This window comes from Dinoponera quadriceps, unplaced genomic scaffold (genome assembly GCF_001313825.1).
Source record: "Dinoponera quadriceps isolate SergipeBrazil2010 unplaced genomic scaffold, ASM131382v1 scaffold2094, whole genome shotgun sequence".
Taxonomy (NCBI): domain Eukaryota; kingdom Metazoa; phylum Arthropoda; class Insecta; order Hymenoptera; family Formicidae; genus Dinoponera; species Dinoponera quadriceps.
In genome coordinates this window covers 225,330-250,607 of record NW_014557105.1, presented here as the reverse complement: position 1 = coordinate 250,607, position 25,278 = coordinate 225,330, and the positions used below count along the sequence as shown (strand labels likewise).

The window sequence follows — 25,278 nt, the reverse complement described above, 5'->3', positions numbered from 1 at the left end:
TATTTCTAATTACTTTAACATGAGGAATGTGTTAATTCAACATTATATTTACGTACTGTTTTACATATTCCCTAAGTAAAAACAATACAAAATTTCAGTTGATCGTTTTTAACATAACATTTTCTGTAAAATCATCGAGAAAACCATTTTCCCAACAACTTGTGGTATCGGTGATAATAACTTTACATACATATTGCTACTTCCATTCTTGTCGATAAACCATGAGAAAGGTATGAATGAGGCCGAAAATGATAATTAATCATTTCTTCGAGTATACAGATAGCTAATTGTACCTCTCGTGCGATAATTCCCGACTTCACTTTACGGCGAACTCGAGTCGCGGGGGCGAGTCGAAATTTTCCAAGCGGGAACGACCTTCCCACGCGGGGGAAGAAGGGGGGAGTCCGCTCGGACCCCAGAATATTGACCTCGATAACGCGCGTCAGACGAGTTTCGAGCCAGTTAGCCGCTTGGAAATATGACGATCCAGTTTCGCCGGTCCGCTCGTAAACGCGGTCAGGTCACAGGTTATTATTGCGCGTAGGTACCATTGTGTAAGAGCAAGCGTAGGAGGCGTAATCGCAAGCCCGCGCGTCTCCGCCGACTTTTCAAAGGCAAAGGGGCAAAGACACCGCCGCCACGGCCGATACTCCCCGGGGGCGGGAGCGTCGGAGTCGACGTGCGGAGATCCACGGCGGCAATTTCCCACGGCCCTCGTCGAACCGTGAGCACCATAAAGGTGCCGGACTATCGATTTTGCATCGCGCGTCTTTTTCCGTCGCACCGAGAGAGACCGGGACCTGCGGAGCTTCTCTCCGGGGCTCGGTACCGAAAGAGGACGACGGCGGAGATACGATCGGGGGGGGGGNGGGGGGGGGGGGGGGATGATATCAGCGCTTCGTTCCCCGGAACTCGCATCGAGACCTCCAGGGTCATTTTTAACCGCGATATCCTTCGTTCATTTGCGCCTCTCACTCGCTCGCTCGCCAGTCGCCGCTCTCGAGCTATCCTCGAGCGCTCTCTAAAATTTCCTTCAGTAAAATTCCATAGGAAAAGTGGAGTGACAGCCGAGAAAAGTCGCGCCCGGAAGTCTCGAGCGACTTTTCCACTCGCACCGAGCGAATTCCTTCGCGCTTTGCGAACGCGGGTGAATATTTCATTCGAAATTCAAAAGCGAATCCAACGCGCGCATTCTCTCCACGCAGAAACAAGTTTCATTTGCTCGGCTGGAACGCTCGCTCGAGAGAATTCACTTTAAATTCGAATTAAACATCCACCCTTGTGGCAGCAAGAGTGGCGGTGTTTCCACCGTCGCTCCGAGTGAATGTTCCCGCGTTTTGAATGAGATCGCACCCCGTGAAATCTCCACAGCCCAGGGAGTGGCGGTATTTTCACCGTCGCTCCGAAATGAAAATTTTCCGTCGTTTCCCCGTTTCCGGTGAGACTTCAACTCTGACCATTTAAAGGATCCGCGATAGCGATATTTTTGCCGTCACTTCGAGTGAAATTTCTCTCCCTTGTGGTGAAAATACACTCCACAGTGAATAAATTCTATACTAAAACGGTCCGCTGAAATGTTATGTTGCTTTAACAATGCGTTAATTTAACATTAACTTAATATTATATTTATATACATTTTAGCACACATTCCTTGTATTAAAGTAACAAAAATTCAGCGGGCCGTTTTTGGCACAACATTTTTTACCATGTCGGCAAGAATTTACAGAACGCGAGGCTTGGAAAGTAACCATGTCGCGCGAAGTCGAACTTAACAATTCCACGAGCGATTACGACGTTAACGCGAGGGGGTCGACAGTGTTGTCGTTCGCAGGGAATGCGAACGACGACAACCGTAAGAAAAAACCGAGTTCCGAGTCGAAATTTTGACGCTACTTCGACGCTCTTAAATCTTTTGCCGCGGTGCGCTTCAACCAAAACTATCAATATTCTAATTCAAACAGCCCGAGGCACTTTATAGTCCTAGTTATTGATGTTGTGTACAAGAATCTAATGAAAAGCGCGCAATTTGTTCATACTTCCCGTTAATCTTTCCATACAGTGCTAAAGTAATTAGGTTTGTTCTTTTTCGCTAAATTAGTATATATTTATAGAACGATATATAGTAAAAAAGGGCAAATGTATAGTTAAAACTTGGTGGAAAGAGGAGAAGAGAATTAGTATAAGTTAGTACAACCGGTTCAGTGAGAAAGAACAGATTGATTATAATACATTTGCGTTTATTAGAAGATAATAAACATGAGTAATTTGAAAAATGCATTAGGAGAAAAACACAAAGACGTTGTGTGAACTTGCTTGGTATCCTGTTCTGTTGATTACGTCAATAAGCAGAAATGTATTGCTTGTGGCACATTAGTAATTAGTATTAGTCAGTAACACTATGACTAAAACAACGTCTTTCAAAGTCTGGTAAGTGAAAAGTTAAAAGAAACGTAAATACGAACCAGACCTATATTGGTAAAAACTTTTGATTTTGTTCATATTGTTTTTCTCATTAAGTTAAAAATTAATATAAAATTTAACGACGCTTATATCTCCAAAAATTTTGTTTTAAAAGTATATTACACATATTAATTTGAATTAAAAATGACTTTATTATCATATTAGTTTCGTTTTTCTTTAAATCATAACAATTAATATGATTTATTAATTAAAACAAAAATATCTTTTTGTCGTAAAATTATGTAAATACATATTTTAATTACATATTAAGTCTTTTTATAGTTTCTCCTTGGATCAAATCCGAAATAATAAAAAACTTACACCGTGATCTTTTCCACTTACTGAAATTTTGTAGTCAACTCTGCCCACTATATTGTAGAATTAAAACTTAAATGGAGTCAAAATTTCAATTCGGAGTGGCACCGAGCCATCACTTCGTGTTGCGATGGAGAGAGAGAGAGAGAGAGAGAGAGAAAACGCAGGCGATTGCAAGTATGAAACACGCGCACGTAACGCAACGTCGCGCGCGTGACGAGATCGCGCGTGTGTACGCGCCGGGGCGCGGAGAAAGGGGCTGCAATCGGCACGCAGTTGCGTAATCGTGCGGCGTCTTTACAGAAATTTCGCGAAACGGCACGCCAACGGCGGCATGCGTATTTTATTTACGTGTTGGCGACGCGCAGCCGACCCCGTTCAAGGTAACGCGGCCGGCCAACGGGAGAGACCTGCGAGAACGGCGGCACAGTATTGCACCCTATGTACAGGGTGTCCTGAACGACCCACGGACTCTCGAAATCGTTGCGTATTTCTTATTTTTCTTTCGCACACATTATAGCGGGGGAGTAATTCCGATAAATTGATCGAATTAGTGCTCGTTTCTAGCAACGTTGATTAAACCTTATATAACCTGAGTTTAACTCTTTGTCTATAAGAACAGTTTAAACTCGGGTTAAGGTTTAATTTAATTTAATTGACGCCGGTAGAAACGGGCGTATAAGCTCGGAGTATCGTTTCTGCGCGGTGGAGTGAAATTCGTTACAGTCTCGAGGACTCGAGGATACAAACTCGATTTGCCCATTGGCTCCGGATAAGATTTCGTCGGTGCGTCGGCGAAAGGGGATCCGCCGGAAGATGATCCAAGATTAGCCGAATAACCTCACGGGTGAACGAGAGGGTCGACTGCCAATGGGCCCGCAGCAGTTTCCCCCGGGGTACGCCGGGAATGTCAACAGAGCCGGGAGGGTAAACGGGCCAAATGGGTCACAAAGATCTGGAGAACCCGGAGACCCCGAATTCGAATAATAAAGTTTCGTAACTCCCAGAGAGCCGAAAGGAAAACACGTACGGAAATTTCAGGTTTGAGAGCTCGAGAAGGAATCTCGCGAGTCCCTCGAAAAAAGAGGCTTCCTCGCGAATGCGTTCAAGGCTCGACGAACGCGCGCGCACACACACACACACACACACAGAGGAACATGTGTCGTCGCACGTCGCAATCGTAAATCGATTCTCAGACAGAGAGCTCGCGCGTAGACGACAGTAGAAAAAGGCAGAATGCCTCGGCGTGTCAACAGCCATCGGTCGATACGCCGACATGCACGGACGCATACACACACATACACACACGCATGCAAATGCGTACACACATGCAGCGACCGCGATCTAACGGTTCATTAATAAATTAACGTAGAAAAGGTCAGGCGGACGATCGCTCTGCGAGATCGCATGATCGGCTCGCTCGCTGGATGCAAAAATCGCTCTTCGTGTGTAACATATACCGGGTGTCTTCCACGAGACGCTCCACCAACTTTGTCGTTAAAGGACGTGATACACAAACACAAACGGTAAGATTTGGGCTGTGACATAATTAATCAATCGTAGTAGATTATTCTTCTTACGGCCGAAGAATAATCGACTGTGATTGATCAACCTGCCTTATATTTTTCTGTGCGTCACGGCCCTGACTTGATCATTCAATGGTTATACGTTACAGTTCAGTATATCGCATTTTTTCTCTCGCAAATCGCTCGTCGCCGGACGAATTCGGCGAATCTCGCGAGAATCATGCACGAGCGATCTCTCGAGACACCCAGTATCGAATGTTAACAACGCCTTCCACACGCTTTAAAAGCCGCTACCACGCACGCTCATGTCGCTCGTGCAAATTATTTCTGAAACGCGATCGCTGATTTCTATCACGATGGTTAACGCATTCCTCGCGGCCTCTCTCTCTAATTCGCTCCACTCGCGAAACCCACCTCGACGTGCTGTGATTTCCCACGCTCGAGTTTCCCGTAATTTCCCGTTTCCCCATTCACGCGCACGCGATCCACGGTCACGCGCGTACGCATGTACGCGCATATTCGAAGGGCCAATCCTCCTGTATCTTCGAAAAGCGGCCGCGAAGGATCCCGGCGGAGCGTCGAGGGAGACCTGCAGGGAGCAACGGCGCGGATCGAATCGATCGTCAGGTGCTTTGGTAGTATCGCCAACTGTTGTGTGTATCGCGGCTCGAGTATCGATACAGCGCGATGCGGCGAGGGCCGTGGCGCACACAAAACGTAAGCAGTAAGCGGTAAATTGACCAATCACAGTCGACTGTTCTTACGTTGAAAGAATAATAGATCGTGGTTGGTCAGTTTGCTTACCGCTGACGTTTCTGCATGTGTGTGCGTGTCACGGGGCTAAAGTGTACACGCCCGAATAAAAGCGATCGAGCGACAAAAACAAGCCGTCGGGCCGATAATGCCAGTTTCGTTTAATTATTCACTCCTATTCAATGATACCCCATATCCCTCTTTTTGTACCGGGTGTCGCGCGCGAAACGCCATCAACACCGCGTCGTCGTTCGACGGAGTGACGACGGAAACGACGGGATTGTCGATGACAAAATCAACGGACATGAATATTGAGCGTTTTACTCGTACGCGCTCCGGCTGCCAGCCCCTTCATATACAGGGTGTTTCTCACTCACACTCTCTCACTCTCTTTCTCCCTCTTACATAAATGACCGAATTATTGGCGACGAAATCGCCAATCTTCCCCGAGACAAAATCCAGATGTCAAGTTTATTTACTTAGTTTATCGCAGCGGGAGTCATCCGTAACTTGCGAGAGGTCAGCGATTTAAATCGAAAGTCATTCTTCAAACGAAGGACTCAATGATTAAACCCGTCCCCTCCTTCCCAAATTCTATCACCCTGACGAATCTACGAAGAACAGCAATTGTTATCGCGCGATAACAGCAACTTCCGACAAAATCATCGTCGCATCCCTCGCTCTTGTGGAGCGAAGAGATGCACCTCTCGCGTCACTCCGGCAGAGAGAGAGAGAGAGAGAGAAAGCGCTCGGGGAGGGCCACCCCCTGCTGCACGTAGAGACGTACAGCCGGCGCCCCGACGGCCATGTGCCGCCCCCGGAAAACCGCCGCCCATCCGCGGACATACCGTTTCTCCGGTACCGCCGAGTTATCCGCTGGACTGGGGATTCCGTTATCGCGACGACGACGATGTCGGCAGCGACGGGAAAAAGGCCGACTGACAAGACGTCACGGAACACGGAGCTCCGATCTCCTCGCTCCGTCTCTGTCGCTCTACCGCTATGCTCGCACGCTCTGTCTCTCTCTCTCTTCCTATCTCCGCTTCTCTCTCTCACGCACACTCTCGCTCGCCTCGCTAGTCACTACTCACCATCGTATCCGTCGCACGGCTGGCCGCGTGTCCGCGCATATCCCGGGCGGGGAAGCCGAGCACAGGCACAGCACGGAAGAGCGGAACAGCGGACGACGAAGGCGGCCGGGAACGACGATCAAGGCGGACCGCCGGGCACGTCGTCGCGATCACGGAGCGACGGGCCGACCGATCGAGAGAAACGACTTCACCACCCGCGGACGCAGAAAATGGCGTTGCACTGGCACGCAGCAGCAACAGCAGCGCGTTCGTACGCTCACTCGGATCGCGCATTCGCTCACACTCGCTACACCGCTCCGCTCCGCCGGGGCCGCGGCTCAACTGTACCGGACGCCGCCGGGCGACGCTGCGGTGCCATAACGCGCAGCCACGCCGCGAGCGGCGCGCCGCAGCGCGCGTAATTTGAATCGAGCGTCTCCCCGTCGTTGGAAAAACAACCGCTCGAAGCGTAAAGCTCGTGCGCTCTATTCATTGCTCTCCTCATCCTATTACGCAATGGCGTCATATTTTTATAAAAAAGAGATGACATCCTAAGTGATAAATATTTCATAACTTTCGGTCCAGAATCGAATGATACTTTAACCAATACAATCGTTCAATTCTCAATTTAAAATATTGACTGTTGACAAAGTTATCGTACGAAATGTAAATGGACGGCCACCTTTTCCCACACAAGTCATCCTGAAAGATTCGCGCGCTTTATCGCACTGCGGCGACATCTGGCCGCGCGAAGCGTCAAGATGGCAGTTCGCGTTGTCGGAGCGTTCTATCGGCGGTAAACTTGTGTGTATAATTGCGTGACGCTTGAATTTTGCTACGCTGATCAAGCACCGCGATCCTTAGTGTTGCGTTAACGTTAACGCGAAATAATACACCGGTTCTCGCGAACTTACGAAATCTCGCGATGGCTGACGAGGCGGAGCAAGTGAGTTCACGATTGACGGTAGACTAGTTTCGCCAGACCTAACCTTAACGTCGCATATTCCTGAGACAGGTGCCGGCGATAAATGTAAAGGAGCCGCTGGACCTCATAAGGCTGAGCCTAGATGAGCGGATTTACGTAAAGATGAGGAACGAGAGAGAGCTTCGAGGACGTTTACACGTAAGGGATTTCTTCTCCGTCTCTAGTGGCTCCATCATTTCAATTCTCACAGCTCCAAGTTTCGTACAAAATATGATTTTCAAGATGTTAACGTGCAATCACAAAGGCGAAATGTCAAGCGGGAAAATTGGCAGCCAATCATCATGTCGTAACGTAATTGCAGGCTTACGACCAACACTTGAACATGGTGCTGGGCGAGGCGGAGGAAACTGTGACCACAGTGGAGATAGATGAAGAAACGTACGAGGAAGTGTACCGCACCACAAAGAGGAACATCTCCATGCTGTTTGTTCGTGGCGACGGTGTTATCCTGGTGTCACCACCCAGCATGAGAGCACCGATGTAAGATCGTCGCCTGTGCGATCTCGCTAATTTAACAAACAACAGAAGTGTGATGTAAACTGGGACCTTGAACGTCGTTAATATCAGTGAGGAACTTCTGACGGTTGGCTGCAGACTGTGAAATCGACGTAGCATATACGTGCTTACATAAATATATACATATACATATGTAAGATTCCGACGATGATTCGATTGTGATTAAATAGTGTATTCTTATAATGTACAGTTTATGTATAGATACGATAATCAGCTACCTTGCGGGCCGACTTATCATGACGAGTGCGATACTTTTCGAGCGACGCCTTTCACCTCAGGCTCGCCTGACGCGCTACAACTTGGTGCCGCAGAGTTTCGAAACTCCCTGAGAACGCGGACTGATATCCAGATCTTGCGACTGTGCCGCGATCTGCAGCGTGAGATCGTCGATCCTCTGATCCTTCAGCTTCATTATGCTCTCCATGTGCGAGATCTTCTGCTGCAGCGTTGAGATCTTGTCGTCCTTCTCCTGCAGCTCGTGCTTTAAGCGCGTGTACACGTGCCGGGGCACGTTTTTGTTCGTCACCACGTCAGGATTCAGCACGGACCTCACCGTCTCTGCAGACGCGCACGAAATGATCGGATTGTGAGAAGTTAGCTGGGTTAGTGTTTGAATCGTGGAAAATATTGAGACGGTTGGAATGAATTGGGAAATTCGATTGACAATTTCGTCAGTAACTTTACCATCTTTATCGTCCTCGTGATTGGAATACAAAGACTGCTCGTCGGCATCGCAATCCTTCTGAATCCTGGCTCGCAGGTCGGCGAGAACCTTCTCGATAACACCCGACTGGGAGCCCGCCAGCTGATTGATCAGCTCCTTCCTCAGCTTCATGTCGATCTTGGAGAACACCTTGCGATTCAGCGTGCACCAGTTGTCCACCTTCTTCGCGATGCTGTTGCCGGCGACGTAATTGTGCACGTCCACGTACTTAGGGTAATAGTACTTCAGCACTTCCGCCATCAGCACTGAAATTTCAACCGTTCTGCGCTTTTCACGTGGGACGCGTTTCTTAAAAGTTCTTAGCCTCGTTGACGGGTTCACAAGGAATCCTGGTGAGGGGATTTATGTATGGGAGAATCGGGGCGTTTTTTATCGTTACCGCCATCGGAGAAATCCCTGGCTATGTTCTTCTTCGGCCTGGACAACTTGATCTGATCGATCCACTCATAGATCTCGCCGAATTGAACGTTCGTCTCCGAGCCGTCCGCGTTCATCTTTCACTGAAAGTCCGCTGTTGGCGGCACCAGAACCGAGAACGCGAGGATCATGAAAGAGCGCGAAGAGAGACGCCCCTGCTACTTACATCGGAAATTTGTAAACGTCGTCGACATCTTTCGTCTCGTCTCGCGCTTCATCGCGAGTTCGCTCGCATCCAGCTTCAGGTAAACAAGTTTTTGCACTCGAATGTCAAGCGCGAAGCAAGCCGAATACGAGGTGGGTAGAAATGAAACACGCTTTGCGGAATATTTGATAAAATAATAGTACGAAGTATTTGCTAAATACTAATAATTCTCTTCGTGAAACTTTCAAGAGATTCACGAACGACTGTTTTACGCTTACGTTTTACAAATTCTCGAAGAAATGGACACAAGTTCTGTTCTCATCGTAGCAAGAATCATTGAATTTTTATATATTTCTTCGACATTTCTGTGTATTCGATTAATAAAATAAGAATGAAAATACAAAGTACCCGGAGCTAAAAATGGAATTCTCGTTCGTGAAAGATTCAAGCACGATCTCGCTATTTTGTTACGTTCTAAGAATTCCCGAGCGAGAATTCCCACAAATTCGTTTCTCATGGCACGAAATTATTCAATTGATAAAATAAAAAATGAAAGAATATAGAGTATTTGGAGTTAAAAATAGAATTCCTATTGAAACTTTTAAATGACTCAACGCGCGTACGTGCGCGATTTCACGTTGGATTGAGTTCTGAGAATTCCGGACTTTGGAGAAGAAAGGCGCACAAATATTTTCCTCAGGGTACAGAGAATTATTCAGTCGACCTTTATAGACTGATCTTCCGCATTTATCCGACTGATAAAATATAATAATATTTAATAGAACCTTTCTTCTTTGGAAATCCAAAGGAATACAGGTGATGCAACCACATCCCCAGCACTTCCTTCCCACCGGTAGCCGTGTCAATGACTGCAGTGAAACGCACATTTCGCCACGTTCTTCTCAACGAACTCACGCACACGCGTGCGTGCGGCGTTTATAGAAAAGGCGCACGCTCAGCATCTCTCGGAGAATCGCTCCAAGAACTGCTCCGGCTTTACGTCAGTGACGCGCGATTCTCGTGACGAAGAGGAAGCAGAAAGTACGAAGCGTCGATATTGCGAAGGGACAAACGGGAAAATTCGCAATATTACAAAGGTGGAAGAAAAAACAAAACGGTGAAAAACTGCGGTGAAAATTTTGGAAGGTAGTCTTGTGATCAATTGTCTGCGAGGTGCAAATTTGTAGCGTTGAAGAGAACCGGATTTTCTTCACGAAAGAGTCGTCAAAGACGTATTTCAACAACGCGATGGACAATAATCCACGCAGTAAGTAATGATTTTTCTGTCAATTTTCGGCAAGAATAGAATCCCAATCTCGAGAGATAACATCAATTCATCATAATGTTATTCAACATAAATATATCAATCAATCAATTCTATTATATTCATCAACGCACACATATAACACATTCTATCTGTTATTATCATTCTATCACGTAATACAATCATACACATATTCTCTCCTAATATAATTCTTAGAAAATTTCTGTTTGAAAGAAAAATTATATTTTATTAAAGCATAAGCAATTAATTCAAGAGAAAAATTGTACGACAATAAGATATATTTATTTCTACAAGGATGAAGAACAAATTTATTTCTAACTATGCTTTCGCAATTGCCTTATTTTTATGCAAAATACAAACCGAAAATGCCCGCCATGACCTTGGCGTGTCCTCTACTCTAGATCAATTTTGTCAAAACCTGCTCAGAATTTCTAATTAATTTTCTTCTAATCAGTAGTTTCTCGTAAACTGATTTTCTTCGAATCGATTCTTAGATACCTGTGTGCCTCGTATCGTAAGCGTTTCGCTGACGCAATGCTGTGCAAATGCCGACCGTGCTTACACCGGTGATGACCATCTGACATATGAAAATTCTTTACGAGCTGTTTGTGCAGATTTATGAAATACAACCGACCGTGGTGTTCAAAATTCGTTTATCGCGATATTAACGAATTTCAACTCACTTAGAGCCGATCGTTATCATCGGAGATTGAAATTGCATCAGGATAATAACACGCTCGGGACGACAGCCCGCATGTCAATGACGTGATGCCGTTCTTAAAATAATTTTTCGGCTGTGCCTTCGAATGAGCTTAAAATCGATCTCGTGACATACCATATGAAAACGCCTGGAAAACAGCTGGTAATTCGACACCAATCGGGAATGTCGTTACTCGAAACTTTGTCCTGTCACAGTGCTAAGCTAAGCACAGTACAGATATGCTAATAATAATTTCGAGTGTAACTTCGACCTAGTTATTTTAAACAGCTGATAAATTTTAAGCGTACAATTGGCCACGTGCTCTGCGAAAAAAGGGAAGCTGAAATATTAGGAATATGATCAACATTGTGGTCGTCCTGCCTCATCAACAGGTCGCCGAGAAACTTGTTGCGCGTCGCTCCATTTTTAGATATTAATGCCGAATTTTAGGAAAATTATTTCTCTTTATAGTTACCTATATTTATTAAAATTTATTAAAATTTTGGCCTCATTACCAATACTGGCCCGTTGCCGATAACGGCGTCTTAGATTACCGGCCAACACAGCCGCTTGCCTACGAGGGTCATGCGATGAAAAAAAAAAGAGACGAATAAATAAACAACGGTTGTGAGAGACACATAAACTGTTAATGGCGAAGAATAAAGTTTTATTTGTGCTAACATAAAAGTATATTGTGAGTTTATATATTAAAGTGGGAGTCCTGCTTTTTGGTAAAAAGTAGGCCCACAAAATTATCTCGTGAAATATCGGTCTTGCCATCAAATATACAATGACAGTCGGTGGAGATTTAATGTGAGGCTTCTGGTTGGCGAGACGTTTGAAAAAAATATCCTTTTAACCAGAAAAATGCAAAAAATTCCTCTCCTTATTTTGTTATCTCATTACCCTATCCTGTTCTTTATCGTATGTATTTTTACTTGCAGGAAAAGGCAGGAAGATAGTGTTCCCGATCCGATACTTGATGGCCATAATGGGATCTATCGGTCTTGCCATTCTTTATGGTTTTAAAGTCAACGTTAGCGTGGCAATCGTCGCTATGGTGAACCATACAGCCGTCAAATTACCCACGTCTTACCACGCGGATATCAACAGCACCAACATAGTGAAAGCTGACGAAGTTTGTGATGGTCAGAGCGTCACGAAGGTTGCAGTCGAGGTGGGTGACAATATTTTATGTGTGTTAAAATCAATATAAATAAAACTTTTATAAAATATTTCATAAAAATAAAATGCACAAGAGTAAAATCACACCTAGGTAGCACAAATGTTTAAAATATATCTTTGAGACATCCTGAAGATATCTAAAAAAAGGATATCTTTCATTTAACAGATTAATTTAACAGAACTATATTATTTTCTTAAAGCCAAGAATCGTTTGGGAATTAGAAAGAAATTAGGGAGAAAAATTTTAAATATAATCTTATCGCATTCGTCGCATTCTTCAGGACGGTCCATTCGTATGGGACGAGTCTCTTCAGGGCCTCATCCTGTCCGCCTATTTCTGGGGCTACATGATGTCCCTGTTGCCCGGTGGACGAATGTCGGAACTCTGGTCGGCTAAATGGGTGATGAGCGGATCAGTCCTGCTGAACCTTGCAGCGTCCTTTCTGACGCCTATCGCAGCACAGGCTCATTACTCACTCTTCATACTGATGAGATTCATTCAGGGAATCGGTGGAGTTAGTGATAACACTTTGGACACTATGAACGTCCTGATATTTCATTTCGCAATTCTAACTTCCTGCGATTGCAGGGTGTCTCGTTTCCCGCTATGCACGTCATGATCGCCAAATGGGCGCCGTTGAATGAAAGAAGCGTCATCGCGTCGATCGTTTACGCTGGTGCGTAAATTACAGACGTGCCGCCGAAGAGTTCCAGGAATACATGCCTACATAGGATATTCCGCACTCACTATTGAGCTACACCCACCGTCTTTCAATCCCCGATCCCTTGATCAGCTCGAGGCCTGTACTTGCGGGACGTAAATCGTCACAGCACTCGTGAATCCTCACACGTCCCTCCACTCGTGACACCCTGACTCCTGGAACTTTCTGGGCAGGCCGTAAGTTTTGTTATATCGAAGAAGCATCGAATCAATGAAATCACTTGTTTCAGGAACGGCACTCGGCACCGTCATCTCCATCTTATTGTCCGGCTTGTTGGCCGCGAATCTCGGCTGGCAATTCATCTTCTACGTGGAGAGCGCGCTTTCCCTGATCTGGTGCATCGCTTGGGGACTCATGATTGCGGATTCCCCGGAGGAACAGTCGAGACTGATCACTCAAGAGGAAAGGGGCTACATCATGACGTCGTTGGGGCACAACAAACGGGATATTCACAAAAAGGTACGTTGAAAGCCGCTCACTCGCTTCACTTTCAGATTTTCTGTCGCCCCCTTCGTTTCCATTCCACTTGTAATCTTCGTGCGCAGAAATTACCGGTCCCGTGGCGGCAAGTGTTGCGCTCTAAACCGTTCATGGCGATCCTGATCACACACTTCTGCAGCAACTTCGGCTGGTATATGCTGCTGATCGAATTGCCCACCTTCATGAATCAGATCTTGAAGTTCGACATGAGCTCGGTAAATTGACTCGAAGTAATATGCGATCCGATAATAGCGATTGAAAACTCATTCACTCGTTCATCAGAATGCAGGACTGTCGTCCATGCCATTCCTGTGTATGTGGATCTTCACCATGGTTCTCAGCAAAGTATTAGCCGTTATGCAGGACAGGGAACTTATCACGGTGACGATGTCTAGGAAAATTGGAACTCTCTTCTGTAAGTTTCACGATTGGGAATCCAACTTTCGAGAAAGATCGACTCTTGAGTCGGGAACCTTTCTAACTTGTATTCGTATTTGCTATTTTTAATTTATTTCCAATATCTATATATTTGCATTTCTTATTTTCTACTTCCTAATTTACATTTTCTTTTTCTACTCTTTATAAGTTGAATTTTTTTTCTACAATGATCTAATCAACGTATGTGTTAGTATACTAATATATGTAGCTGTCTATTTAATCAAATATTTCAGGTGTTAGATCAAAGAAATTTCTCAATTTCTTAATTCCTCCGTTACAGCGTCCTTCGTACCCTTGGTGTGCTTGATCGGCGTATCGTACGTCGGCTGCGACCGCATCCTCGCAGTTGTACTGATGACGATCGCGGTTGCCTGCATCGGCGGTATGTACTGCGGCTTTATGGCGAACCACATAGACATAGCGCCGAATTTCGCCGGTACCTTGGTGGCGATGACGAACACCATCGCCACCATACCCGGCTTCGTCGTGCCGATATTTGTGGGAAAGCTGACTCAAGGAAACGTGAGTAAAGCTCAATGAAACAATATCCCCTAGGTAAAAAATCAAGGAGAACAGGTGAAGAATTCTCTTTCGAAGCGAGTGAACTCTTTTTTTTTCCCCCTTTTTCTTGATGGAATTTATTGCGCTAATATTAGGATTCGTCGGTATTTCAATCGTTCCATTATTATTTACAGCAAACCATAGAAGCATGGAGGATCGTGTTCCTCGTAACGGTCATTCTGTACACCATCGAGATACTGGTGTACACTACTTTCGGAAGCGGCGACGAGCAGCCATGGAACAACGTCAGGCTGTTTGACGAAGAGACAGGCGATCAAACGTTACCTCTAAAGGGTGCCAACAAGAAATAGAGTCACGCAGGGGAACGTCACACGCCGAGTGCCATAACATAGTCTGTAATTAATTGATGATAATTTTATTTATCTGTTAATTTATTTTTTCTGTTTAGTTTGTAATTTGAAATATTTTCCTCACGACAAAGAATTCTGTCGCGCTCATCGTTGATCTCTCCGTAAATACGAAAATATGTACAGGCATTCCGCGCGGTTTTCGCGCGCGGTAAAGTGCTCTGCTGATGCATAATTTATTTCACAGAATGTGTGTGTGAAGCAAGATCAATATTGTTACATGAAAGCGAATGTAAAGCTACTTATTACTATAAAAAGTGATCTATATAAAAGATTCGCGAACGTCTCCAGGTTCAGTTTACTGGCGATCACTCACCTGTATTACCGAACCCGTACTATCTTGCAGAAATACATGGGTCCCCAGTTGTTCTGGAGTGTTGGAATGGCGATGTGGCCGTATCTCAAACCGAAATTTCCGAATTTGTACAGGCAGTTCAACGGCTCCAGAGCTTTCCTCATGTCCCTGGACCAACAAAAATGCATTGTTAACGTGCGACTGGGATGGATAATACCTTTCCTGCAAATTTTTCATCGTCAAAAGATGTCCTTACTTTACGACCATGATCGAATTGGTCTCCTCCCAGGCTTTCTTCAGCGCCATGCCGACCACACCGTCGTTCTGGATGGGGCTGAGAGAACACGTCGAATAAACGACCGTGCCGCCAACAGATATTATCTTCAGCGCGTTACTGCAACACGAAAGTTACCTCGTAAGCATTTTTAAATCTCCAGTCTCCTCACTGCAGCCATCTAAATTAATGGCGTCAGAAGCGAGTTTTACAAATGTTCTCTATCGATCACAACTGTTTTACGGACCTTATTCTTTTATTTCAATGTATTCCGTAGGAATTTTGGGCATGAGTTTTCTCGCTTCTGACGTCATCGAACGAGATCCGTCTATCATAACGAGAGACCAGGAGCCGTAAAAGTAGAAAAGAGAATATTGACTACGTTTAGAGGGCAAAATTCGATTATCGATGTTACATATTGTATAAATAATTATGTTATAAATATATACTATATGATATGTGACACTAGGGAGAGAGTAGTTGCAGCAGTCGAGACTTATCATCTCGGTTGTCGTGCAAATATAATCATTTATGTTCATATAAAGTGGTATCGAATCTTTTACGCACGTCAAAATATCCGCCTGCAGTTCTGGCAACTGCAATCTCTCCTGTATCCTCGTCGCCTTGAAAATGTTGTTCTCGTCGCAGTGCAGCACATGTCGGTCCGTGGTGCACGGTACATCCACTAGGATCTGCAAAGGTGGTCGTTAATGACGATGGGTGATATTCGATTCGTTTTTCACTCGAGAATCAACTATCTTTCCTCGATATATATTCAGACTTAATTAATTCCTATTCTTTCGATTCGACATAAAAATTCATCGTTAAACTTTACTGGTCTCGCACAGCTCCTGTGCATACTCTTTGAATCTTATCATAGTCTACCCGATTTTGGATTTTCATTTTTTCACAACACAACTCGTCATCGGGCCAGAAATATTATTTGTCGTGGGTAAATTGAGATAAAATTCCAACTTCGTTTATGGTCATGCGATTGAAGTACAAGGATGTTTCTCTGATTCATCCTTGAGTCATATTAAAAATTCCAAATAAAAATACCTCCGACCTGCTTTTTGAGTCGTACCAAGGAATGCTAGAGAATGAAACGATCATCGTATCATCTGCTGTTAAACGGTACACAACGGAAACTTTGAGACTGATAACAATAATGAGTCAGTCAGTCGTCTAACTTCAAACTTAGGCGGACAAATCTCTTTTATCGTTCCTAAGTGACATCGAGCAATTCGTTAATATTTCGGTACACAGCACCGATGAGAGAGAATCGCAGGTCAAAGGGTTCTTTTACTTTCAAATAATATGGCCCAACGTAAGGATTAAATTATAATTATATTTGTATTAAATTTTCTCAATGAATCGTCGAAAGAGAGAGAGAGAGAGAGAGAGAGGATTATACCTTGTTATAGATATCCTTATCTTCGATCAATCTCGCGTTTTGATGGGTCACACGCAATCTATCCTGCCATTGACCAATGTTGTCCACATACTGATTTATGACATTCTGTATCCTCTTTACTCTAGATAACTGTATGTCGTTAGCGATCAACAAACGCGGCATAAACGTCTGAAGAATCGTGAGAGCTTTTCCTCCGGGTGCTGCGCACATGTCTAACACAGCGTCACCGGGTTGTAAGTCCAAAGCAAGTACTGGTAATATGGAGGCACCGTCCAAGAGATAGTAATCTGTATGACAAATCGCAATCGTACAGAGAGAAATCCGTAAATGTACGCAGGTTATCAAAGACTCACCCAGAACGTTGGTGGATCCTTTCTTGGGTGGTGGGAATTTGCTGTAATTGTCCTCCTCGAACGTGTATATGTTGAGGTATTCCGGAAACGTTAATATTGGTTCTTTCTCAATCTTCACCGAGAAATCCGCACCTTGATTGTAGTAGCCGTAGTGTTGCGACTCTAACACCCAGTCGTCCGTTCCTTGAAACACAAGAGATTAATTAGCGTCGAGTGAACTTAAATACAAGAATTTTGACTAAAATTACAATTAGGGGAAATCTGCCATGTTTGCCCAGATACAGAAAGACACGTGGTGTGGCTTACCTTTAATCTGTGTAGCTGGCATAAATTCGTACAATCCGCTCAAACCAGCATTGGGATGCACAATGCGATTCTCATCCAGCTTTACGTCATTCTCACTGAATTCGATAGACTTCATCTCTACTGGTTGCAGTCTACCACGTTCTTGTACAATATCCTCATCCTCATCCGCTGTGCTTATAGCTGTAGGTTTCGATTCATAATCTGCAGGATAATGCGACTGTATTGTGTTCAGTTGAATATCTGCAATTACAGACTCTATCTTTTGGCTCCCCTTCATATTTTTCTTCTTCCTTTTTCTAGTAGATTTATGTGGAGTCTCATCAAGTTCTGTCTTATAAGTTTGATAAATCGTCTTCAAGTTCATGGCACCTTGCAACTGAAAATGATAGCTCTATCAGTCAATATACTGAAATTTGATATTTCAATATATATGTATAGATACCTCTAGCTCCATTTTTATCCTGTCTATATCGCTGAAGCTATTCACGACAGCCATGTACTTGTGTTCTTCCTGCAACAATGCTTCTTTTATGGATTCCCATTTCCTCTTGTAAACAGTACTGTAAAATTCGTCAAAGTGTCTCAGCGCTATGTACTTTGCTGTCTTTTTTCTCTTGATCACAGCCTAAATAATGGTCCCAAAGAAGAAACATGATAAATAATAGATATATTTATGACAATCACGCTTATTATAAAAATCATATTAAATTACAAAGACGCAAGTGAACGCTCACCCAATGGTCCGCCTTCTTACTACTATATCTGGCAATCTGAATCCTCATCAATTCTTTGGCGGCAAGTATGTTAAATAAACGTGCCATTCTTATGAACAAATATCACCTCGAATTGTTAGATTTAAATCACGGGTCCCCGCCGACGAGGATAACCTCGATACGTGACATAACCAAAAAATCTCTTTCTCTTAACTGAACTTTCTGCACTAGTGTAAAAAACTCGGTGTAAAAATCTCATAAAGAGGCTGCAACACTTATCAACTTGATATCGAATATTTAAATTCTCTTCTCAGATGAAGATTTGACCACGACTAGTTGCAGAGCTGGAAATTGGCGTTGGAAATTCCTCTTATTATTCACCGATTAATTCAATCGAAGTTTGATGAGACTTATCCGCCTCCGTATTCCCCTGCATGCTCCTCTAAGTTCGTATCGCCCGCGCCTGTTCCACCCCGATCACTTTGCTCGGCGCCGCCAGATGGCTTTAGGGGTCCGCTGGCCGCATCGAGGGCGAGCCGAATGGAATTACGCGCCATTACTAGATGTTGCCCGTTGTCTGCCTGCCCTTCGACCGCCCAACTTCATCGGCGATACCTCGCGCGCACGTTTCGGATTCACCGTTAGCGGGCATGCGGAGGACGAGAGGGAGAGAGAGAGAGAGAGAGAGAAAAAGAGAGAGAAGTAGCAACGGCGAGGCATAGCGAGAGAAGGGCGTGAACCGCACGGACGCGCACAGGTGGGGAAGCGGCGAGCGAATCCATGAGTTACGGTACTACCTGTACTACCCGCCGCGTTTTTGTTTATCCTTCCAATTCCGCGCGACGTCGCTAGAGAGAGAGAGAGAGGCACCCGTTGTCCCCGCGCGTATCTAGCGGCGCAGCGGCATGTTATTGTTTGTCCACGTCTCGCGCGTCTGCTTTTCGCGATTGATTCGCAACCGCCATGTTACGCGCGGAGTCACGCGCGTTAACATTGAAATTCAGACTGTAAATCCCGCGCGCGTTGCATACCCCAACCTCCTCCTCCTCTCTCTGCTTCGCCGTCGCCTCCTCGTCGCATTGTTGATCTCGCGCAATGCTGAATTTAGGACGCAGGGGCGCGGGGAGAACGGCGGAGGGTACAAGGTGGTTGGCCCCGCGAGTAGTGGCGGCCTCCATGAAAGTAAATTCAGTTTCCAAGTTAAATCAGGTTGTTCACACCTGTCCGCCCGCCCGCTCGCTCGATACCGGCCCCTCGTCTCTTTAGACTTTCATTCATCGCCATCATCATCATCATCATTCTCCTCATCTCACGATCGCACCTTGAGACCTTCCCTTATCGGAACACCTCGAAACGTCTATAAATAGCGAGGATGACTCTCGAGTTTCTATTACAGGAACTCCTCCGGCTCCCTCTCTCCCGCCACTCCTGTCTCCCCGTGGTATCGCAACCGAATGGGACTTCCACCGCGCTGCGGCGGCGCTTACCATGACGACCCAGGAAACCAAACAGGTAAATACGCCGTTTCGCCATCCGCGTGCGTGCGTGCGCGCGAGCGTGTACGCGCGTTATCAAACGTCGTCGCAACGAGGAAGCGCCGTGTTTGTCGCGACATGGTCCGCGCTTCGCGAGCAAGCCGGCTAGCTAGCTAACGAACGAAGGAACGAACGAACGAACGAGTGGCGTCGGCGACGACGGGAGGGAAGGGGGGTTGACCGGACGGCGAAGTCGGGATACGCGGAGGGAGGCACATCCGAGTCTCCCTCCAGGCGCGCGGAGGCGGCGGGCTGCGCCGTCGCGGCATGTGAAACGTGGCTGTTTCGAAAGTCCCTGCGCGTAGCGAGCCTATTTTAGACGAGACGCGGGGCGCTTTGTGAAACGCTCGCGCGCCGCCGTCGCGAGGGCCGGTCTCTCGACGTTATTATCCTTCGCCGTGAGGTTCCCGAGCGGGGTTGCTCGCGCGAACCTGGGAAACCGCCTACCGGAAGGACGCGTCCACGACGCCGCTTTCCCCTGCTACCGTTTTCTCGAGCGTTCGAAATTACGGCGATCGCCGGTCGTATCGCCGGGCTCGATAACCCTGTAACCCTCGAGAGACGGCCGGCGGTGAAAGTTCCCGCCGGATTCGCCGGCCGGCCTGCCAAAAGGAGCACAACATCCTCCTCTTCTCGGGTAGAGAGACGGACGATTCTCTCCACCGCCGTAACACATCGCACCCCCTCGCGACGCGCCGACGTGTGCGTGCGTCCGTGCCGCGCGTGTGAGCGACTTCCCCCCCGGCCTCCCGGCGGAGCCTCGACGACCCGAATCGCTCGACGGCGAAGCTGGTTTCGTGGATCTCTTCATGAGAGACACGTCGTACGCGATTTGTCGAGGGTGAGAGAGAAAGAGAGAGGGAAGGAGAGCGAAGAGGGGCCGGTGGGAGGGCAGCGGGCACGGGGTGTGACGGGACTCGGGGGGTTCGTAAAGGCAATGCACTGTAAGGAGCTCACGACGACTATACTCTCTCCCTCTCCCTCCTCTTCCTCCTCCTTCCCCTCTCGTTCTTTCTCTCTCTCTCTCTTCCTCCCTCCCTTCGATCGCGGCTTTCTCTCCGTCTCGCTCTTCGACTTCTCGTCCTTTCTTCTCGCTCCATCGTCTCTCTTTTCCTCTCCTTCTCGCGACACCCTCCTCCCTCTCCCCCCTATCATTCTCTTCCTCGCTCCTTGACTCTTCGTCGTTCCTTCCCGCTCTATCATTGCCCTCCCCCCTCCTCGCCTCTGTCTCTCTTCCTCTCCGCATCTATCTCTGTCCTCCTCCTCCTCCTCCCCTTTCTCTTTTCCTTTCTCTACCGCCCTCTCGCTCGAGGAGGGCGCAATGGGGCGCTCTCGCTACTTGTGCAGCGTTCGTGAACGATCATCTCGAGACCGAAGTCGATCTTCGACTCGAGAAATCTCTTTTACTCCGGAATCCAAGCTTCTTTTTCTCTTCTCTCTCTCTCTCTCGCTCGCTCGCTCTTTTCTTCGAGTCGACTTCTTCAACCGCGATTTTCGAGTCGAAGAACGGGACACCAATCGACACGTTGCGGCGACGTAACATCTGCGTCGCCCTGCGTTCGCTTGAAAAAAATTAAGGTCAAGTGCGCCACTCGGAACCGATTGTATCGATTTGTTTATCGTCGTCAAATCGTCGCGGCTCGCGAGCTAGCGAGCCCGCGCGCGGTCTCGCGTAACGCGGCTAATTTGAAGGTAACACACGCGGGCATTTGTGACACGCATGCTAGGAAAAATCGGCGAGATCCCGCGCGATTCAGGTCGATCGAATAGGCACACACGCGCGGTATGTGCACGCGGGGAGTGACGTCCGGGGCCAAAGGACTCGGAAGTTACGACATCCGGCGCACAATACCGCCGCTTCCTGCCGCCTCGCGACCTTTGATCTCCGCTTGTCCCACGTGACGCCACCTCGTTCGCATGTAATTTCGAACGACGGCGCGCCGCAGCGAAACCGGTCGATCGAAAAACTGGCGATAATCGTGCGACGATCGCTCGGAGGAAAGCCGCTTGTACGCAATTTGCGCGAACCTCGGGACGCATCGAAAGAGGAAGTAACGGCCGTTACGGTGAAATCACGCGTTCAAACGGGGGGGAAAGTCGGAAAACGGTGGCAACGTGCTCATTGATTCGCCGCGTCGTCGAATTATCACCCGATAGAACGGGACTCAATGGAACGCGCGAAAGGGTTGCCCGAAGGATTCACGTTTTCCCTGATCCCGAAAGTCGCGGCTCTTCGCACCCACGGTGAGAAGGTAAGGAGAAAGAGAGAGAGAGAGAGAGAGAGACTTTCCGCGCGACGTCGCTCGGATTTCAAAGGCGCCAACAATGAGACGCTTGATTTCTTTCGGTCTCTGTGTCCGCTTACGGAGAAAGACTCGTCGACGCGGAAACGAGAGAACAGGACGCTCCTGGACCCCTTATTTACCGTTGCCGGTCCGATCCTGGGACCACGTCATGTCACGTGCGTGCGGAGTGCGCGGAGGAGAGTGCGTGCGCGCCGCCGCTCATCGCCCTCGTCGTCGTCGTCGTCAACATCCTCGTCGTCGTCCCGGGGTCGTTGAACGAGCAGGGGGTATACGACGAGGACGACAGTAACGACCGTGTGCCAAGAGAGCGCGTCAACCCACTTGCGTCGACCCTGGGACGCGAGTCACGTGCGTACGTGTACAGCGTGTACGGCGATAATGCGACCCGGAGGGTGTGACCCGTTCCACATGCCCGACTCTCTCTCCCTCCCTCCCCACCTCCCTCTTTCTCTCTCCCTCTTCACGTTTGCTCGGTCGTCGCGTAGCTAGAGAGATACTTGCGACGCTTCCACGGTACACCCGTGGTATCACCTTTAAACACACCGAGGAGGTACCCGAAGCGCGAGTGCTACCAAGGATCTCGATACGCAGTAATTCCCGTGGAGGGCGACACGAGCTCTAATTAACGCCGGGTCAACGTTCAATCGGGGAAACTCGACGGTCCGATCCGCGGGGGACACCCTGACGAGTCGCTTCTGCGATGGAAACACCGGGATCTTCCTCGGTCCGTTCGTCGATCTCCGCGATCTCCGAATGCTCGGAGCTGTACTATCCGCGAGCGCTGCCTCTCTCTCTCTCTCTTCCATTCACTCTCTTGACTCTTGTGTCTCTCCGTCTCCGTTTCTCTCCATCTCGTTCTCCTCTCGCTCGGCTCTCTCCTCTCGACGATGTACGAGGACGAAAGTAGGTAGGTAGGTAGGTAGGTGGGCAGACGGAAGTCAGTTTAACGGTATCACTCGAGAGCTCAGTCGGGCTCCTCCGATCCTTCGCGCATGGAATGGGGCTCGACGAAATTCATAGATCTATCTCTCTCTCTTTCTCTTTCATTGCCGCGGCGCGCGCGCGCCCGACGCTGCACGTGTCCTCCTCGGACGACACGGGGTTAAGGTGTCCCGCACACCACGTGTCGAAATTGAAAAGCGCAGCGCATTCTTCGAGAGGGCCGTCGCCGGTACCTCGTTATCTCGTTGTGTCTCGTCGACGCGATCCGTCGTCTCCCCATTCATCTTCATTCTCGGCGCCTTTCCTCCTCCTTCTATATTCCATTAATGAAATTAAATCACAATAGCGAGCCCGCACCGGAGGATTCCTCCGCCGGTCGCTCGACTTCCGAGAGGGAGGCCGGGAACGTGCCCTCATCCGCGGACGGGGTTGATATGCGGGGGAACAATGGTCGTTGGGAAAGAGGAGGACGTTGACCCCTCCGCCGCTCCCACATCGCATTACGTCAAGCCGTGCGTCCACCGCGCTCACCGCCCCCTCCGCCTCCTCCCTCGGAGTTTCGCGGGCTCCCCGAGCGACATGGGGTTGCACCTTGCGATGCTTCGTGTCTCTCGACGCGGACTTTCGACTCCTGGGACGAGGGCGCGTGGGAAGGGGAGAAAATACGTGGCATTCCTGCACGAGGTCTTCCCACGAATAAGCTGTTATCTTTCTCTCTCTCTCTCTCTTTTTCCCGCTCCCTTTCTCTCTCTCTTATTTGCTCCGTACTGTCGTACATACTAGCGGCAATAATAACAGGAAATAACGCATCCACGCGCATCCAGGTGCATTATCAAAGCACGAAAACGACGACAACGTTGTCGTCGTCGCGGAATCGCTTCTCGCGACTGGGAGATACATATCCGGTGGCCGGGATCTCCTCCGGATGGTCCTAAGGAACCGTTAATGCCGGAGGTCCTCGTTTCCTCGAGCCGCCACTCGAAACACGTCGCACACGCGATTGCTCAAGGAGGCGTTGCCCTTATTTCGGCACTCGGAGCGATAATGGAGATAAACGACTCGCATTCCCGGCGTATCGCGTTATCGTGCGATGAAAATCACGCGCTGGTAACGACAACGAGTCTCTGTTTGCGTCACATTATTCCCNCCCCCCCCCCCCCCCCCAAGGAATCATCTCGCGTTTTATCGCCCTTGCCTCGCGGTTCTCGTAATCCGAAGTGATTGTACGTACGGATTGGCTGTCGAAGCTTGAAATTTGTATTTCACGAGGTAGCGCTCGATCTCCGCGTTTCAAGAGAACGGAGAGAACGGCTTGTTTATCGTTGGGTTTTCAGACCGTGTAACGCCGAAGTGGCGATTTGGGACGCCTTAGTAAAGACGACTTAGGACTAAACGAGGTTCCCCGATTTCGCGAGTCCGACTCGATCACCTTCGACTTCGCTCTCGCGGAGAAAGTATTCGCATAATTGCAGGGTTCCCCGCGTGATATTCGGGGGACCAGCGCGCACCGTGGGCATCGCACAACCCGTCGGCGGCGGCAACCTGTTGCAACCACCCCGAACACGAAGCTGTAGCCAGCGGGAGGCGTCCGACTGGTCCGAAACCGAGCGGGTAGCCGGGCGCGTGTTTTTCTCGCTCGCGAGATACCTGGGACCTTGCGAATAGAACCGGATAGCGAATAATGAGCGCGTGCTGCGGCGAGAGAGATCGCGCAGGTGCGATTTGACGGACGACAGGAAACGACAGCCCGACGACGACGACTGCGACGACCTGTTTCGCGCGGCCGTCGGCTGTTGTTCGTCACGGCAGAATGTAAACATTTTTCTACGCGTGCGAGGCAACGTGAAAAATGATAGGAAGCGCAATTCGATTGGAAACTCGATCGTAGTGACTCTCAGGGTGACTCTCGTCAGATTCCGATTAGGGTCGGCTTTCACCAAACTCCGATTAGTTTAATCGGCGATTTAAAATCGCTATCTCTCTCTCTCTCTCTCTCTCTCTCTCTTTCTCGGGCAAGTGTTATATAAGTTGCTATATTTTAAGTTGAAACTTTCGAAAATTCATTTTTCGGTTACAATTTGACGACAATTGTACAGATAAAAATTAGAGCCGGCAATTCTACCTGTGGATCATCGATCAACTCGATCAGAATTCGGTGGGAAAGTCACCCTTAGAGGAACACTGGAAACTTCTCGGTGCTTTCGCGATCGTTCGCTTCTCCATCGCGCATGAGTTTCGCGAGGCCGGTCATAGATCACTCGATGGATTCGATTAGTCGGGGTAATCTCATAATCCGGTAATAATCCTCAGACTTGAGGATCTTCCTTTCTCTCTCTCTCTCTCTCTCTCTCTCTCTTTCTATCTCTTTCTTTGAATCGAAGCGGAATCGACTGCGCTACCTGTCTACCTGGTGACCCGAGGGTCCGCTTCTGCGGGGTGAAAAGAGGGACCGCTGAAGGGAAGAGGGGTGCGGAGAAGGAGGGAGATGGA

The 25,278-nt window shown here is 47.9% G+C and overlaps 5 protein-coding genes across 11 annotated transcripts in view; 2 read left to right on the top strand and 3 right to left on the bottom strand.

Annotated features, from left to right (window-relative positions):
• LOC106748649 (wiskott-Aldrich syndrome protein family member 3) overlaps window positions 1-6,753 on the bottom strand; it is a 31,011-nt gene extending 24,258 nt beyond the window's left edge. For all 3 annotated transcript variants that reach the window (XR_001374776.1, XM_014627371.1, XM_014627372.1), the window contains exon 1: window positions 6,146-6,753. The gene's annotated coding sequence lies outside the window, so the exon portion shown is untranslated. The remainder of the gene's footprint in view (window positions 1-6,145) is intronic.
• Window positions 6,754-6,883: 130 nt separating this feature from the next.
• On the top strand, window positions 6,884-7,808 carry LOC106748653 (U6 snRNA-associated Sm-like protein LSm3). Its single transcript, XM_014627381.1, has 3 exons — window positions 6,884-7,070; window positions 7,140-7,247; window positions 7,411-7,808. The coding sequence occupies exons 1-3, from the start codon at window positions 7,050-7,052 to the stop codon at window positions 7,591-7,593; spliced, it is 312 nt and encodes a 103-aa protein (XP_014482867.1). The 5' UTR covers window positions 6,884-7,049; the 3' UTR covers window positions 7,594-7,808.
• Window positions 7,777-9,765, bottom strand: LOC106748652 (sperm flagellar protein 1). 5 transcript variants are annotated; one of them, XM_014627375.1, is made up of 3 exons: window positions 9,697-9,765; window positions 8,729-8,924; window positions 7,777-8,594 (listed from the first exon to the last, which is right to left on the bottom strand). In XM_014627375.1, exons 2-3 carry the CDS (start codon window positions 8,841-8,843, stop codon window positions 7,918-7,920), a joined length of 792 nt encoding a protein of 263 aa, XP_014482861.1. In that variant the 5' UTR covers window positions 8,844-8,924; window positions 9,697-9,765; the 3' UTR covers window positions 7,777-7,917. The 5 variants fall into 5 exon arrangements, with proteins under 5 accessions (XP_014482861.1, XP_014482862.1, XP_014482866.1 ...); XM_014627376.1 differs by having other exon boundaries at window positions 8,729-8,860; window positions 9,697-9,762; XM_014627380.1 differs by lacking the exon at window positions 9,697-9,765 and having other exon boundaries at window positions 7,777-8,183; window positions 8,310-8,594; window positions 8,729-8,863.
• LOC106748651 (putative inorganic phosphate cotransporter) lies at window positions 8,853-14,636 on the top strand. Its single transcript, XM_014627374.1, has 9 exons — window positions 8,853-10,178; window positions 11,841-12,073; window positions 12,363-12,596; window positions 12,671-12,758; window positions 13,033-13,262; window positions 13,349-13,498; window positions 13,566-13,698; window positions 14,002-14,243; window positions 14,417-14,636. Exons 1-9 carry the CDS (start codon window positions 10,160-10,162, stop codon window positions 14,591-14,593), a joined length of 1,506 nt encoding a protein of 501 aa, XP_014482860.1. The 5' UTR covers window positions 8,853-10,159; the 3' UTR covers window positions 14,594-14,636.
• On the bottom strand, window positions 14,551-18,766 carry LOC106748650 (5-methylcytosine rRNA methyltransferase NSUN4). The gene is made up of 9 exons (XM_014627373.1): window positions 18,027-18,766; window positions 17,735-17,917; window positions 17,293-17,668; window positions 16,987-17,169; window positions 16,634-16,920; window positions 15,787-15,911; window positions 15,202-15,339; window positions 14,967-15,113; window positions 14,551-14,636 (listed from the first exon to the last, which is right to left on the bottom strand). Exons 1-8 carry the CDS (start codon window positions 18,111-18,113, stop codon window positions 14,972-14,974), a joined length of 1,521 nt encoding a protein of 506 aa, XP_014482859.1. The 5' UTR covers window positions 18,114-18,766; the 3' UTR covers window positions 14,551-14,636; window positions 14,967-14,971.
• Between the last annotated feature and the right edge of the window lie 6,512 nt (window positions 18,767-25,278).

Coding starts and splice junctions, on each gene's coding strand:
- LOC106748653 (XM_014627381.1), top strand. CDS start 7,050: ATGGCTGACGAGGCGGAGCAA. Junction 7,071..7,139: donor TGGCTGACGAGGCGGAGCAA/GTGAGTTCACGA, acceptor TTCCTGAGACAG/GTGCCGGCGATAAATGTAAA. Junction 7,248..7,410: donor AGCTTCGAGGACGTTTACAC/GTAAGGGATTTC, acceptor ACGTAATTGCAG/GCTTACGACCAACACTTGAA.
- LOC106748652 (XM_014627375.1), bottom strand. CDS start 8,843: ATGAACGCGGACGGCTCGGAGACGAACGTTCAATTCGGCGAGATCTAT. Junction 8,595..8,728: donor CAGGGATTTCTCCGATGGCG/GTAACGATAAAA, acceptor TTGAAATTTCAG/TGCTGATGGCGGAAGTGCTG.
- LOC106748651 (XM_014627374.1), top strand. Junction 13,263..13,348: donor AACGGGATATTCACAAAAAG/GTACGTTGAAAG, acceptor CTTCGTGCGCAG/AAATTACCGGTCCCGTGGCG. Junction 13,699..14,001: donor GAAAATTGGAACTCTCTTCT/GTAAGTTTCACG, acceptor CCTCCGTTACAG/CGTCCTTCGTACCCTTGGTG.
- LOC106748650 (XM_014627373.1), bottom strand. CDS start 18,113: ATGGCACGTTTATTTAACATACTTGCCGCCAAAGAATTGATGAGGATT. Junction 15,340..15,786: donor CTGCAGGCGGATATTTTGAC/GTGCGTAAAAGA, acceptor TTCGTGTTGCAG/TAACGCGCTGAAGATAATAT. Junction 15,114..15,201: donor AATTCGATCATGGTCGTAAA/GTAAGGACATCT, acceptor TTGTTGGTCCAG/GGACATGAGGAAAGCTCTGG.